This window comes from Mya arenaria, chromosome 8 (genome assembly GCF_026914265.1).
Source record: "Mya arenaria isolate MELC-2E11 chromosome 8, ASM2691426v1".
Taxonomy (NCBI): Eukaryota; Metazoa; Mollusca; class Bivalvia; order Myida; family Myidae; genus Mya; species Mya arenaria.
In genome coordinates, this window is record NC_069129.1 from 36,862,630 (window position 1) to 36,880,194 (window position 17,565).

The 17,565-nt window shown below is 37.2% G+C and overlaps 1 protein-coding gene across 2 annotated transcripts in view; it reads left to right on the top strand.

Annotated features, from left to right (window-relative positions):
- The window catches only part of LOC128243281 (N6-adenosine-methyltransferase subunit METTL3-like), an 86,504-nt gene extending 70,730 nt beyond the window's left edge, over positions 1 to 15,774 (top strand). For both annotated transcript variants that reach the window (XM_052960946.1, XM_052960947.1), the window contains 4 exons: positions 1,644 to 1,752; positions 5,469 to 5,534; positions 7,024 to 7,136; positions 15,283 to 15,774. In XM_052960946.1, the coding sequence (XP_052816906.1) occupies positions 1,644 to 1,752; positions 5,469 to 5,534; positions 7,024 to 7,136; positions 15,283 to 15,403 (409 nt within the window). In that variant the 3' untranslated portion in view covers positions 15,404 to 15,774. The remainder of the gene's footprint in view (positions 1 to 1,643; positions 1,753 to 5,468; positions 5,535 to 7,023; positions 7,137 to 15,282) is intronic.
- The last annotated feature ends 1,791 nt before the right edge of the window (positions 15,775 to 17,565 follow it).

The following is a 17,565-nucleotide window of genomic DNA, read 5'->3' on the forward strand; positions in this document are numbered from 1 at the left end:
GGAAACATTGGTTTCCGCCCAATAACTTTAGAATTGATGGATAGTGATAAAAGTTGGTGTGTATATAGCTTACCGTATTTCCTCGACTAAAAGACGGGGAAATTGGGTCCCGATTTCTAACCCCAAAGTAGGGGGCCCGTCTTATTGGCGAGTCTATATGAAATTCAGAAATAATGGAGTCAGAATCAGTAATATTCAACATACGGTATAGGACTGACCGATTTGTTGTCTGCTGATGATACCTCAATAAAAGTGACAAGATCGCACCAATCTGATTAAGACCACCGTCTGCTTTGTTTCGCTACGATGAGATGAACACTCGATATCTTCTTATTGGCAAATGCTTGTTATCGGTCCAAACACATTGTTTATCACAGAAGAGACATTTTACTGCCTTTATAATTAAAATATTTTGAAAAAATCATCGTGTTTTTTTTTCATGTCGGAAATAAAACTTACTTTTTCCTTACGATTAGGCTATGCGTATATCATGCAGACTTACTGGCATGTTTCAATACTCATTTCATTAATCATTTAATATACATTAATTTATCCACAATCAACAATGGTTATTTATTTCTCCTAATTAAAGTCCTATCAACTGCAATCCAAACAAACACCTGCAAAAATTTAACTTACTAACACATGTAATGGAATATGTCATGTTTGTCGGCTGCTGCGAGATCAAACAGTACAATTTGTGACGTCACAGAACGAGCTGTGTAAACATCAAAGGTGCATGGCAGTGTTTTGTATTTAAATGGGTCAAGCCTTTACCGTATAACCCCATTTACTCCCAAGATTGCGTCTAGGCTGGTTAGAACATACCATACGATCGTAAAATAATAATCAATGATCCTCATCTGAGAACCTTCAAATCATGGCCAATATATTTGTGTTTTAATACTACAAATATAAATGAACCTTCGGCTGTACGAATAAAAAAAATCCTTAACTGCGTAACATTGTTCTATTATTAACCTACCTCCGAATTAGAGAGTTCACAGTTGACATTAAATCTGCGATTTTCTTCTAAGCAAATGAACAAATTTAGATGATAATTGACTATTTAGCTTGAACATTACCACAGACTTTAAGAAATTCAAGCGCTGGATTTGCTTTAAAAATTGACCCCGTCTTATAAACAAGTCAAGACAAAAACACCAGATTTCATGGGCAAAGTTAGGGTGTCTTATTATAAGCGGATCGCCTTATAGTCGGGGAAATACAGTATTTGAAGAGCTAAATTGGGACTGCTTTTGAAGGGGTGGGGCCAAGGCCAGAGTCACTGTTACTAAAAATAAAAAAAATAAAAAAATACCCAAAATTTCTATTAAGAAATGATGGATAGTGATGAAAGTTGAGGTGTAGGTAGCTTTTGAGAACAGCTATCTTGAGGGGGTAGTTTCAAGGTCAAGGTCACTTTTACTAAAAATAGAAAAATGTTTTTTTCGCCCAATTACTTTTGGCTGCTACTTTTTCCTAACTCATACAATAAAATAAAATAAAATAATTGGCTAATAATTCTGATTTGTATACATTTCACTTGCAATAAAAAAATGTTGTCTGACCCTATAAAATGTGAACAAGTCCATTTAAAACAAATTTGTAATTATGAACTAACAAACCATCCTTTTGATAAGGTACAAGCGTATAGATGAGATTATCTGGGTAAAGACAAACCAGCTACAGCGAATAATTCGTACAGGTCGGACTGGACACTGGCTGAACCACGGCAAGGAACACTGTCTGGTATGGATGACTTATGTGTGACTACCAGGCCCCATTTCATTAAACAATCTTAAGTCTTTTATAACAGATCATATTCAGGGACATGTTTTTTGTTGGTTTAATCTGTTTAATTACTTGTGATATATTTTTAAACAGTTTTGATACTTTTGAATTTTTTTATCGTAACTTTTAACTATTATTTATATATATATATTTTCTAAGTAATTTGGCTTACCAAAAAACACATACGTAAGCCTGTTTCACTTTTTAGCTCACTGGTGCACAAAGTGCTCAGCATGAGCTTTTGTGATAGAATGATTGTCCATAGTCTGTCCGTTGTCAACATTTTCCTTCAGACAACTTCTCCTCCTAAACCACTTGGAAAACAGTAAATAAACTTTGCAGGAATATTCCTTGGGTGGTCCTCTTCCAGATTCCTTAAAATTGCTTCCATGTAGAAGTATCAAATTCCTTCACCCTATGTTGATTTGCAAAAAACTTGACCACCAGGGTGCAGTGCTACTTTTAACTATGTCTATAAGGAAAATCTTTGAAAATCTTCTTTGAAATTTTCTCCCTGAATTTAAAATAAGCTCAAAGAAATGTTCCTGGGATGACCTTCTATCAAATTCCTTCACCCCATGTTGATTTGTATAAAAACATTGCCACCAGGGGATGGAATACTTTACACTCTATGTCTATATTGAAAACATTGAATAACTTCTCTTTAGAAACTGTTGGCCTGATTTCAAAATAATTTCACAGTAATGTTCCCAAGGTGACTCTGTGAAGTTCCTTCACCCCATGTTGATTCATAAAAAATATGGTTGCCAGGGGCGGGGCTAGCTACCACTATATGGCTATATGGACAACATTGAAAAATCGTATCTTCAGAGACCATTGACCTGATTTCAAAATAATTTCACAGTTCTAAGTGTTACTTAGGTGACCATATAGCAAATTCCTTCACCCATTGTGTTTCATAAAAAAAACATGGCCACTAGGGGTGAGGCTAGTTTTGACTAAATGTCTGTATGGACAACTTTGAAAATATCTTTTTCAGAAACAATTGGCCTGATTTCAAAAAGAATATTCACAGAAATGTTCCTTTGTTCACCCTTTTTAATTATTTTTTGTGTTTTTATAATTATTTTATTGTTTTACAATCATTAAAGATATGAACTTCAAACTTTATGAACTTATTCACAACAACAATGTGCTTTTTTGTGACAAAGTTTATAAATCCAACTTAAATATTGTTATGGCCCTTTGTAACCATTTAGATAAATACATATTTTTCATGTTTTTATATTGTAAGTAATTAAATAAGTATTTAAGCTGGCGGCATCCAGTATGTTGTCCAATCAAAAACTTATAAACCCTTTGTCAAATCAGGTCTGCGCTACACAGGCTTTGCCCTCTTGTTTTAGAGTTGACCCTGTACAATTATTATGCCCCCCTTCGAAGAAGAGGGGTATATTGCTTTGCACAGGCATGTCGGTCGGTCGGTCCGTCGGTAGACCAAAGCTTGTCCGAGTGATAACTCAACAATTCCTGGACGTATGGTCATCAAACTTCTCACGAAGGTTGGACCTGACCAAAAGATGACCCCTATTGATTTTGGAGGTCATCGGGTCAAAGGTCAAGGTCACAGTGACCTTTAATGGTAAAATAATTTTAAAGCTTGTCCGAGTGATAACTCAACAATGCCTGCACCCATGGCCCTCAAACTTGACATGGAGGTTGGGCCTGACCAGTAGATGACCCCTTTTGTTTTTGGGGATCATCAGGCCAAAGGTCAAGGTCACAGTGACCTTGAATGGTAAAAGGTTGTCCGAGTGATAACGTGACAATGCCTGCACCCATGGCCCTCAAACTTGACATGGAGGTTGGGCCTGACCAGTAGCTGACCCCTATTGTTTTTAGGGCTCAATGGGTCAAAGGTCAAGGTCACATTGACCTTGAATGGTAAAAGGTTGTTCGAGTGATAACTCAACAATGCCTGCACCCATGGCCCTCAAACTTGACTTGGAGGTTGGGCCTGACCAGTAGATGACCCCTATCGTTTTTGGGGGTCATTGGGCCAAAGGTCAAGGTCACAGTGACCTTGAATGGTAAAAGGTTGTCCGATTGATAACTCAACAATGCCTGCACCCATGGCCCTCAAACTTGACTTGGAGAATTGGCCTGACCAGGAGATGACCCCTATGGTTTTTGGGTGTCATCTGGCCAAAGGTCAGACTTGGAGGTTGGGCCTGGCCAGAAGATGGTCCCTATTGATTTAAGGGGTCATTGGGCCAAAGGTCAAGGTCACAGTCACCTGGAATGGTAAAAGGTTATCCAAGTGATAACTTGACAATGGCTGCACCCATGGCCCTCAAACTTGATTTGGAGGTTGAGCCTGGCCAGAAGATTGTCCCTATTAATTTTAGGGGTCATTGGGCCAAAGGTCAAGGTCACAGTGACCTTGAATGATAAAAGGTTGTCCAAGTGATAACTCAACAATGCCTGCACCCATGGCCCTCAAACTTGACATGGAGGTTGGGCCTGACCAGTAGATGACCCCTTTTGATTTTAGGGGTCAAAGGTCAAGGTCACAGTGACCTTGAAAGCAAACTCGACAATTCTTGGACCTATGGTCATCAAACTTGACATGAAGGTTGGGCCTGCCAAGTAGATGACCCCTATCAACTTTGGGGGTCATCAGGCCAAGGTCAATGTCACAGTAACCTTTAATGCAAAAAAGTTAACAAATCTTCCCCCAATGATATCTCGACAATGCCTGAACCTATGATCATTAAACTTGACATGGATGTTAAGCCTGACCAGTAGATCACCCTTATTGATTTTAGGATTCATAGAGCCAAAGGTCAAGGTCACAGTGATCTTGAATGGTAAAAGGTTGTCCGAGTGATAACTCAACAATGCCTGAACCCATGGCCTTCAAACTTGACTTAGAGTTGCATCTGACTTGTAGATGACCCCTTATGATTTAAGGGGTCATCGGGTCAAAGGTCAAGGTCACAGTGACCTTGAACGAAAAAAACTTGTCTTTTGATAACTTGACAATGCCTGCACCCATGGCCCTCAAACTTGACATTTATGTTTCTGGTGACCAGCTAATGACTCTGGATTTTGAGTTCATAGAGTCAAAGGTCATGACGGTCATAACACACTTTATCCTCACACTTTAATGGTCATAATCTTAAAACAGCAACAAATCAGCTGTCATTTCGGTCCTTGCATCCATATAATCTTGACAACATGGCGCTCAGGGGGTGGCATAATGTTTGACAAACATCTCTTGTTTATATTGAGCCACCAAAATATTTTTACATTGATTTGTTACACTTAAAAGTGTTACAAAATTGATTTACTTGCAACCGTTTAATTGCGCTAGAAATAAATATCATTCCTTCTCGAGATTACCAATTTAAAAAAACAGATTAAACAAAATATTTGTTGCTAAGAGGGCTTTTTGATTGTAAAAGAACAAAACAAATACAAAAATAGCATACAGTTAATCAGTCATAGAACATTTGGAATTTTCTAGTAGCCAGGAAACTGTTGTATTAGGTTTTTACCTTCGGGCTAGGTCAACCTTCAATCTTTAAAAACAATTGAATTTTATAAAAAGGTTGAATCCATCCTTTTTTTGATACTGGATTTCGCTAAATCTGAGTACCAAAGCAGAACTTGTTGTTGAGTACGCAAGCTTTGAATTTTGTCTATTTCAGGTTGGTGTTAAAGGTAACCCCAAGGGGGTCAACAAGGGACTAGATTGTGATGTGATTGTAGCTGAGGTGAGGAACACAGCTCTCATGTGCTGAGTTTGGTATTTTGTATTTACCAGCCTAATAAGCATTTTTCAAAGCAAAGAGTCAAGGTTTTGTTATTTATGTTGGTCCACCTATAGTGTTGGTGCAATACTATTGTGTTGGTGAAATTGTAGGTGTCGTCCTTCTACCTGAAGTGTTCGTGCAGTTGTAGGTGTAGGTCTACCTGAAGTGTTAGTGCAATTGTAGGTGTTGGTCTACCTATAGTGTTGGTGCAGTTGTAGGTGTTGGTCTACCTATAGTGTTGGTGCAGTTGTAGGTGTTGGTCTACCTATAGTGTTGGTGTAGTTGTAGGTGTTGGTCTACCTATAGTGTTGGTGCAGTTGTAGGTGTTGGTCTACCTATAGTGTTGGTGCAGTTGTAGGTGTTGGTCTACCTATAGTGTTGGTGCAGTTGTAGTTGTTGGTCTACCTATAGTGTTGGTGCAGTTGTTGGTGTTGGTCTACCTATAGTGTTGGTGCAGTTGTAGGTGTTGGTCTACCTATAGTGTTGGTGCAGTTGTAGGTGTTGGTCTACCTATAGTGTTGGTGCAGTTGTAGGTGTTGGTCTACCTATAGTGTTGGTGCAGTTGTAGTTGTTGGTCTACCTATAGTGTTGGTGCAGTTGTAGGTGTTGGTCTACCTATAGTGTTGGTGCAGTTGTAGTTGTTGGTCTACCTATAGTGTTGGTGCAGTTGTTGGTGTTGGTCTACCTATAGTGTTGGTGCAGTTGTAGGTGTTGGTCTACCTATAGTGTTGGTGCAGTTGTAGTTGTTGGTCTACCTATAATGTTGGTGCAGTTGTAGGTGTAGGTCTACCTATATTGTTGGTGCAGTTGTAGGTGTTGGTGCAGTTGTAGGTCTGCCTATAATGTTGGTGCAGTTGTAGGTGTTGGCCTACCTATAGTGTTGGTGCAGTTGTAGGTGTTGGTCTACCTATAGTGTTGGTGCAGTTGTAGGTGTTGGTCTACCTATAGTGTTGGTGCAGTTGTAGGTGTTGGTCTACCTATAGTGTTGGTGCAGTTGTAGGTGTCATACTACCTATAGTGTTGGTGTAGTTGTAGGTGTCGGTCTACCTATACTGTTGGTGCAGTTATAGGTGTCTCAGTCATGCAAAACGTTTTAATTCAGTCAGAACTCAAAAAATGTTCAAGATATCAAAATGTCAAGATGTCTAAGCCAATAACTCTTGGTTTAATAGTCCACATATTTTTTGTTAAAATGTATTGTTGTGATCATGAGGATTGAAGGATTTATTTTTCCATGTGTAATGAAGAAAGACATTTGCTGCAAACATGTTGAGTTCTATATAAATATTTTGGTGGAACATTATGTACATACAATTATAGTTTGGTTAATATTCATATTGGAAATATTTTTCCTAAGGTGCGAGTCACAAGTCACTTACACCTTTTGATATGTTGCAAGTCACTTAAGTATCTTAAAAGTCACTTAAATCCTTAACCTTTTTTGGTTAAGGTGCGTGCGACAAGCCACAAGCCAGATGAGATTTACGGGATAATCGAGAGACTGTCGCCAGGGACAAGGAAAGTTGAGCTGTTTGGACGACCTCATAATGTCCAGCCAAATTGGTCAGTTTACAATTGAAAAATCAATGGGCTCCATAAATTCAATTTCTTAGCATGTTAAAGGCAGATTATATGATATTTTGTAAGTATTCATAATATAAATGGAAGATACTATGGTCACTCAGTATGGAAGTTTTGAGTTATGAGTACGAGCCTAGGCTCATTAAATTAATAATTATCAATTTTAGTTAAGGGGTCAAATAGTGACTAGGAGTGAATAAATTTTGCATTGAATGTCCACGAATGTGATATTTTATTTATAAATTTTATATCACAAATACTATTTTGTTGATTTATAGGGCATAAAAAAACATTTAATTATACTCTCACCTGAAGCTAACTGTACCCAATTTTCCACTGCCGATATAACTACATCGATGTGAGTTACGTCCTTTGAAAATTTAAAGTAAACAGACTCTTTTTATGCCCCCGAAGGTGGGCATATTAAAATCGCACCGTCCGTCCGTCCGACTCTGTAACTTTCCCTTGTATGGACAGATTTTAAAATAACTTGCCACATGTGTTTGACATACCAAGATGACGTGTTGCGTGCAAGACCCGTGTCCCTACCTCAAAGGTCAAGGTCACACTTAGTGTTTATTCACAATGGAGTGCTGCATATAAGGACATAAGTATAGGTTGTCGTGTCCAGGCTGTTACTTTCTCTTGTCTGGACAGATTTTAAAATAACTTGCCACATGTGTTCCACATACCAAGACGACATGTTGCGTGCAAGACCCGTCTACCTACCTCAAAGGTCAAGGTCACACTTAGTGTTTATTCACAATGGAGTGCTGCATATAAGGACATAGAGTATAGGTTGTCGTGTCCGGGCTGTAACTTTCCCTTGTATGGACAGATTTTAAAATAACTTGCCAAATGTGTTCCACGTACCAAGACAACGTGTCGCCTGCAAGACCCGTGTCCCTACCTCAAAGGTCAAGGTCACACTTAGTGTTTATTCACAATGGAGTGCTGCATATAAGGACATAGAGTATAGGTTGTCGTGTCCGGGCTGTATCTTTCTCTTGTATGGACAGATTTTAAAATAACTTGCCACATGTGTTCCACATACCAAGACGACATGTCGCGTGCAAGACCCATGTCCCTACCTCAAAGGTCAAGGTCACACTTAGTGTTTATTTACAATGGAGTGCTGCATATAAGGACATAGAGTATAGGTTGTCGTGTCCGGGCTGTAACTTTCCCTTGTATGGACAGATTTTAAAATAACTTGCCACATGTGTTCCACATACCAAGACGACGTGTCGCGTGCAAGACCCGTGTCCCTACCTCAAAGGTCTAGGTCACACTTAGTGTTTATTCACAATGGAGTACTGCATATAAGGACATAGAGTATAGGTTGTCGTGTCAGGGCTGTTACTTTCCCTTGTATGGACAGATTTTAAAATACCTTGCTACATGTGTTTCACATACGAAGACAACGTGTCGTGTGCAAGTCCCATGTCCCTACCTCTAAGGTGAAAGATACACTAAGTGTTTATTCACAAGGGAATTCTGAATATAAGGACATAACAGTGTAGGTTTTCAAGTATGGGTGGTATTTTTTTATGTTCAGAGGCAATTTATAATAACTTGCCATATGTATTTGACACATAAAGGCAAGATAAACTTTTCATGTACTGACCTTGTTCGTAGGTCAGTGTCACATTCGGGGGCATTCGTCACATACTGTGACAGCTCTTGTTCTTACATTTATATCTCTATTTAAGCAAATTCGGCAGAAATTGACCACGAAATGAAAAAGTCAGAAGCCTTATACGTTCGATAGGAGGCAGGCTTATTTTAAAATCAAATTCAGGGGCAAAAAAGTGTGTCCTATACACAATATAATACAATACATAAAACGTCATTATAGGACGAACACAGTTTACAACATTATTTATTATGCCCCCCTTCGAAGTAGAGGGGTATATTGCTTGCCACATGTGGGTGGGTAGGTCGGTCAGTCCGTCAGTATACCAAAGCTTGTCCGAGTGATGGGCATGACCAGTAGATGACCCCTAGTGATTATCAGGTCAAAGGTCAAGGTCACAGTGACCTTTAATGGTAAAATGATTTTAAAGCTTGGCCGAGTGATAACTCAACAATGCCTAGACCAATGGTCATTAAAGTTGACATGGAGGTTGGGCCTGACCAGTAAATGACCCCTATTGATTTTAGGGGTCAAAGGTCAAGGTCACAGTGACCTTGTATGATAAAGGGTTGTCCGAGTGATAACTCATCAATGCCTGCATCCATGGCCCTCAAACTTGACTTGGAGGTTGGGCCTGACCAGTAAATGACCTCTATTGATTTTTGGGGTCATCGAGCCAAAGGTCAAGGTCACCGTGACCTTATATGACATAAGGTTGTTTGTATGATAACTTGACAATGCCTGCACCCATGACCCTCAAATTTGACATTTAGGTTTTGGGTGACCAGTTGATGACTCCTATGGGTTTTGAGGTCATAGAGTCAAAGGTCATGGTCATAACTCATATTTATCATTAAATTTTTGTCATATTTACTTATTCTCTACTGCGAAGAGGATACATTTTTATCTGCAAATATCAGTCATCATCTGAACATGATTTAAAACTGTACCTAATATCCTCAAACTTTGAATGGTCATAATCTTAAAACTGCCTCAAAGGCATCCAATGTCAATGACAAATCAACTGTCATTTCGGTCCGTACATTTTTCATTCAATTGTCCAAATAATCCTGACAACATGGCGCTAAGGGGGGCACAATGTTTGACAAACATCTCTTGTTTATTACATAATGTCAAGAGTCATTTAGTTTATTCTCATTTATTTAGTTCCATTGTTCTAAATGTTCATTCATACAAACAATAATAAATGGCATTTATATGTAGTATACAAGATTATCAGTTGAATGTTGACCCACTGTAGTGGCAGTAAGCAAATAAATTATATACTGTTTCACTTTTTGTCGTCTGACCGCTTCCCGCCGGCCGCAGTTAATTACCATCTTGTTAGAAATGGCGCAGAACTCATTTGAAATTAAGTTTTTATCAATTACTATCTATACCGGCTATGATGGTTCTAGAGCCCTCTTACGAATTGCCACAACGCAAAAAATATTGACAGAATACACATACTTCAATGGATTCTACAAACATGTTAGTATACATTTCTCATTCAAACAATAACCAACACAACGACATTCAAACACAATGTTGACAATTTACAAGTATAATAGAAAAAAATAAATCGCATTTAAACAAATTTTAACAGACAGTCCTTCACCAAAGTCATTGTTCTGTTATAAGGTGTTTTTAGCTCACCTGAGCACAAAATGCTGAAGGTGAGCTATTGTGATCGCCCTGTGTCCGTCATCTGTCGTCATCGTCCGTCGTCAATAATTTGACTGTTAACACTCTAGAGGTCACAATTTGGGCACAATCTTAATAAAACTTGGTCAGAATGTTACCCTTGATAAAATCTTGGACAAGTTCGATATTGGGTCATCTGGGGTTAAAAACTAGGTTACCAGGTCAAATTAAAGGAAAAGCTTGTTAACACTATAGAGGTCACATTTATGACTGTATCTTCAGAAAACTTGGTCAGAATGTTAATATTAATAATCTCTAGGTCAAGTTCCAATCTAGGTCATGTGCGGTCAAAAACTAGGTCACCAGGTCAAATCATAGGAAAAGCTTGTTAGCACTCAAGAGGTCACATTTATGACTGTATGTTCATGAAACTTAGTCAGAATGTATATATTGATTAGCTCTAGACCAAGATTTGAGTCAGAATGTATATATTGATTAGCTCTAGGCCATGTTCGAATTTTGGTCATGTGCGGGCAAAAACTAGGTCACCAGGTCAAATTTAAGGAAAAGCTTGTTAATAAACTAAAGGTCACATTTATAAATGTTTCCTCATGAAAGTTGGTCAGAATGTTTATAATAATAATCTCTAAGTCAAGTTTAAATCTGGGTCGTGTGTGATTAAAAACTAGATCATCAGGTCAAATCATAGGAAAAGCTTGTTAGCACTCTAGAGGTCACATTTGTAAATGAATATTCATGAAACTTAGTCAGAATGTTTATATTGATTAGCTCTAGGCCAAGTTCGAATTTGGGTCATGTGCAGTCAAAAACTAGGTCACCAGGTCAAATAATAGGAAAAGTATGTTCACACTCTAGAGGCCACAATTATATTCATGGAACATGATTAGAATGTTATTCTTGATGATCTTTAGGTAGAGTTTGAAACTGGGTAATCAGAGGTCAAAAACCAGCCCACTAGGTCAAATCATAGAAAAACTTTGTAAACACTGTGGAGGTTACATTCTCTCTTTGATCACCATGAAACTATGTCAGAATGTTTGTGTTCAAAAACTAGGTCATGGAGTCAAATCATAGAAAACATTGTTAAAACACTGTTGAAGCCATATTTTCTACTTTATCTATATGAAACCTGGTCAGATTATTATAACAGCAAGGTAACGTTTGCAACTGGATCATCTGTGATACAAAATTCATCCGTTATATTAAAAAAAACTTGGTCACTAGGAAGGATCTAAGTAATATATTTTTTAATTCCAGCTGGTATAAGTGTTTAAAATTAAAATTCGCCCTGAAATCACTTATTTAACGCTTGAATTGGATCAGGTGAGCGATACAGGGCCTTCAGGGCCCTCTTGTTTAAATTGTGTTTTAAATGCAAGTAAAGATGATGATTCTCAAATAAAAAGCAGTATAGAATTCCATACAGATTTAGCAAAATAATTAAATGACTTCTTACCATAGTTAGTCTTGCATCAAAGAGAACTCGAATCATTATGGGTGGTAGACCACAATGAATAATTTGTGTTATTGGTAAATGAAATTACTTCTCATGAGTATTCAGGCATGAGACCATGCAAAAACTCATTGATAATAAGTCCAACATCAAATTTACATCTATTGTCAACTGATAACCAGCCTTACTCCTTGAACAATGAAATGGATGACGTTTTAACAGGTTTTCGTAAAATTATTTTTGCATTTTTTTTCTGAATAATAGATATTTTACATATGTGTGAATGCATACATTTGTTCCATATAGAACAACAATAATCCATTGTGGATAACATATACGCATTGTAAAATAGTTTTTGCATATCATATATCAAGAGGTTTCGTTTTAGAAGTGCTATTTTAGAATTCAGCTTCCTACAAACATTGAAAACTTGTTCTTTCCAATTCAGTTGGTTATGAATAATAACTCCAAGAACTGTATGGCTTGTAACATGCTCAATAGTCTTATTATTCAATTACAATGTCAGGGAGATGGGTTTTGATTTCTAACCTTTGTTAATCAACAAAGAATCAAAAAACATCAAATTAATATTGATTTAACTCTTTGTTTGTGGAACCCGATTGTAGCATTTGGGACTTAAACATTTTCTACAACAAAAAATAAAAAATAAGTCGTTAAAATCATAAAAGATTATTTTCTGTAATCATACAAATGTTTGACATATTTTACATTATGTGTCCTTGTCGTTTTTTGGAAAAAGTGTTATGACGCTTTGTTTTTGTAGCTGAGTAAGATTGTCGTTATCTAATGAAAAATTGCGTGACTCTTTCAAGTATGTTTTTATTTCTGTTCAAAACATTTTGTAAAATTCTGCAGCGTCAGACCCCTGGGCTTTTATCAAGTTTCATATCTTGAAGAGCATTATAGCATTCAGTTTCTGATAAATGTTTGGGATGTATCTTCAGTAAAAGTGTTTGTTATGTTTGTCAGAAGTCGTGAATTTATGGATTCTTCTTTATTTTCGTCTTGCCTGTATCAAGATTAAAATACCACTTAACATACTCTTATATTTTATGTTAGTCAGTTTCAATGTTTTCATTGATGTTTAATTGTGTGATTGTTTTATGCTCTGCATTTTTCTTTTCTAAACAAGTGAAATATTTGTGTTCTTTTTAACACCTTCGATCCAGTCTGCTTTAGACCGTAGTAATATCAGTGTGTTTATACCACATGATATATTGCGTCATAAGTGCTGTCAGAAGGCAATATTTTGATTTGAAAAAATACTTTAAACAAAGATATCTTCACTATTTCTTTACCATTTTAAATGAAACATAGTGCAGTCTACGCAGCTTACAGAGCCCTGCCTTTGGTCTTTTACCAGATTATGATCAAGAGTTTAGTTTCTTTAAACACTGCGACAAACCTTTTCGCAATATATATTGGCTGTCTGACGGAGCACTGTCAAAACATTATTTTGAAAACAGGTTTGTCGAAGTGTTTGATGAAACTAATGACTTTATCAAATTTCGGTAAAAGTGGGGCTCTTTAAGCGGCATAGACTGCCCTTTGTTATCCCCCGCCTTGAAAAGGCGAGGGGATATAGTAATGGTAGGCGCAATTCTCTGCGTGCGTGCATGTGTGTGTGTGTGCGCGTGTGTGTGTGCGTCCGTCCGTCCCACATTCATTTCTTTGCATCTCCTCTTACATTTCTCATGCGATTTCTACCAAACTTTCACAGATTGATGATCATAAAGTGAAGCAGGGCATGTCAGCTTTTGCAATTCGACCATTTTTGAAAGAGTTATTGCCCTTTGTTTATTTTACATTTAAAATTGGTTTCTTCGCAACTCCTCTTACGTTTTTCATGCAATTTCTACCAAACTTTCACAGATTGATGATCAATAAGTGAAGCAGCGCATTTTGTCAGGCTTTCCTGATTTGACCATTTTTGAAAGAGTTATTGCCCTTTGCTTATTTTACATTTAAAATTGGTTTCTTCGCAACTCCTCTTACGTTTTTCATGCAATTTCTACCAAACTTTCACAGATTGATGATCATAAAGTGAAGCAGCACATATTGTCAGCTTTTGCGATTCGACCATTTTTGAAAGAGTTGTAGCCCTTTGTTTATTTTACATTTAAAATTGGTTTCTTCGCATCTCCTCTTACGTTTTTCATGCAATTTCTACCAAACTTTCACAGATTGATGATCAATAAGTGAAGCAGCGCATTTTGTCAGGCTTTCCTGATTTGACCATTTTTGAAAGAGTTATTGCCCTTTGCTTATTTTACATTTAAAATCGGTTTCTTCGCAACTCCTCTTACATTTTTCATGCGATTTCTACCAAACTTTCACAGATTGATAATCATAATGTAAAGCAGCGCATATTGTCTGGCTGTTGCGATATGACCATTTTTGAAAGAGTTATTGCCCTTTCTTAATTTTACGCATTTCTTATGTTCCTGAGAAACTACCCTTACCATTGATTGGCTTTCGCTACAAAAAATGCCCCCATGAGGCGGGGGATATAGGTGTCTGTGACCGCTCTTGTTTTTTCTTCATTGATTTTATCGAGTTTTTGTTTTTCTTGATTCAGTTTATCAAGTATTTCATTGTTGTTTGATTCCGGAAGTTCTTGTTTAATTTCAGTTATGTTTTTCAAAATTTCTTTTTGATGTTCTATTGTTGTTTTCTTTTTATTGCTTGAATACTTTATAGATTCATCACGTGTGCGGCCTTGAATTATTTCCCACTGGGTATTCTGATTTGATTCTCTATTAAATTCTACGATCTCTGATCTCTGGATTTGATTTTGAAAATTGTTATCTGCAAGGTTTGAGATATTCAATGTAAATTATTCTGGACCTCAAGTATATGCATTAAAATTAAGTTGTATTTTTACTAGTGAGTGGTCAGATTTAAAACCCGGTTTTATATTGCATCCAATACCTTTATTGAAGAGTTCATTTGATGCCAAAAGATAATCAAGTTGACAAAAAATTGTTGGTTTGCTGTTCAAGTGCCATGTCTCCTGCAATTTTTATGCTTTGTTATTTTACTGTTAAGTTTATCTATTTTAGGGTATAAAACAGTATTAAAATCTCCTCCTATATTATTGTGAAAGCTAATAGCTTATAGCATCACTCTCTTGTCCATTTCCTGGGCAGAAACCAGTATGGTGTCCTTCTATTTGAGAGGCCATGAGAAAGTACGCTAGGTGGGGATCAAACCCACAACCTAATGGATGAGAGGTGGACACCTGTACCTCAATAGACCACTCTCAACCCTTTTCTTTTTCAAAAAAAAATCATTTCATTAAATACTTGTTATAATTCAAAAACACTTGACACTTTTTCAATTCTTTTTCGCAGGATAACCCTTGGAAATCAGCTTGAGGGAGTACGACTGGTGGATCCTGAGATTGTGACAAGGTTTAAGGAGAAATACCCAGATGGGAACTGTATGGGTCTACCTAAAGAAGGAGTCAGATAGGGTCAAGACCTTGAACTTTGTGGAGGAGTTCATTCATTCAGCCTTAATCTTTTTGCAGAATGTTATTGAAGCATTGAAATTAAGTACAAATACATGTGTAGTGAAATCAGGTGTCCTGGTGTGAATATATAGATCGCTGGCAAAGCTTTCCATGTACTTTTTTGTAGTTACATGTATATGTATGTTTATAACTAAGCAACATTTTTTTAAAGATAACAGACCCACTGTTTAATGTGAGAAAGATGATCAGATTCATACATTTATCACTCATGTTCTAAAAATTGTCTTAGTTTTAATACAATGTTACATAGTGTCTGGATATTTGAATTGTTAGAACCTTTTTGATGAAATAAATTACTGCTGTAATAGTATCTTTCGTTTATGATAATAACACCAATGAACAAAAAGGATTTCTTGTGCATTACTGTTCAATACCAGATGTGGAATTGCCTGTACCAAATAAACGAAGCTTCTTTAAATAAATATGCGCTGCTTTTACTTCACTTAAGCTGCTTTTTCGTCAGAAAGCTTCACAAAAGCTGTGGTCTTTTTTTCGATTTTTATCTTTAAAGCTGCGTCTTTTATTCACTTTTTTGAAAAGCTTCTTTTTTATGAAAGGTTCAGTTTTGTTGAAAAGGTTAGCCTCAAAAAAAGCTTTGTCTTTCTGATCAAAGAAATTATTCTTAATCTACAATAACATAAATGAATATTCAGTCATTCATCAATTAATACGTTTAATGGATGAATTAATGAACTTTTCAATCTCTGGATGAATGAATGAAATATAGAAAAAATAGATGAAACATAATGTATGATTGATTGAATGAATAATTATGCCTCCCCTTCAAAGAAGAGGGGTATATTGCTTTGCACATATGTGTCGGTCGGTGGGTAGGTCGGTCGGTTGGTCGGTCAGTCCGTCGGTAGACCAAAGCTTGTCCGAGTGATAACTCAACAATTCCTGGACGTATGGTCAACAAACTTGACATGAAGGTTGGGTTTGACCAGTAGATTACCCCTATTGATTGTGGGTCAAAGGTCAAGGTCACAGTGACTTTTAATAGAAAAAAGAATTTAAAGCTTGTCAGAGTGATAACTCAACAATGCCTAGACCTATGGTCATCAAACTTGACATTGAGGCTGGGCCTGACCAGTAGATGACCTTATCTATTTTAGGTGTTATACAGTCAAAGGTCAAGCTCACAGTGACCTTGAGTGATAAAAGGTTGTCAGAGTGATAACTCAACAATGCATGCACCCATGGCCTTCAAACTTGACTTGGAGGTTGGGCTTGACCAGTAGATGACTCGTATCGATTTTAGGGGTCATTGGGTCAAAGGTCAAGGTCACAGTAACTTTAGAGGCAAACTCAACAATTCCTGGACCTATGGTCATCAAACTTAAAATGAAGGTAGGGCCTGAACTGTAGATGACCCCTATTGATTTTTGGGGTCATCAGGCAAAAGGTCAAGGTCACAGTGACCTTGAATGATGAAAGGATGTCCGAGTGATAACTCGACAAGGCCTGCACCCATGGCCCTCAAACTTGACTTTAAGGTTGGGCCTGACCAGTAGATGACCCCTATTGATTTTAGGTGTCATTGGGTGAAAGGACAACCATGGATTACCATATTACTTGGTACAAATGTTTTCCTCATTGCGATGATGTGCAGTGACCTTGACCCGGGTCCCCATCTAAATGGTCAAGGTCACATCTGACATTTAAAGGTCATTGTACACATGGTCGTGTCCGCGCTTGTTATGCCCCCACAAAGTGGCGGCATATAGGGTTGCCCTTGTCCGTACGTTCGTCTGTCTGTCTGTACGTACGTACGTCCCGAAGATTGTTTCCGATCTAATTCTTGAAAACTGTTTGTCCAATCCTCACCAAACTTTAAACACATGTTTGTGACCATAATATCTTGATCAAGTTCGATAGTCATGGAAATCGCTTTAGTCATTTAGGAGTTACGGCCCTTTTTTGCCAAAAATACTTCAAAAATATATGTTTCCAATCTAATTCTTGAAAAGTATGTGTCCAATCCTCACCAAACTTTACATACATGATTGTGACCATAATATCTTGATCAAGTTCGATAGCCATGGAAATCGCTTTTGTCATTTAGGAGTTACGGCCCTTTATTTGCAAAAAAAGACTTGAG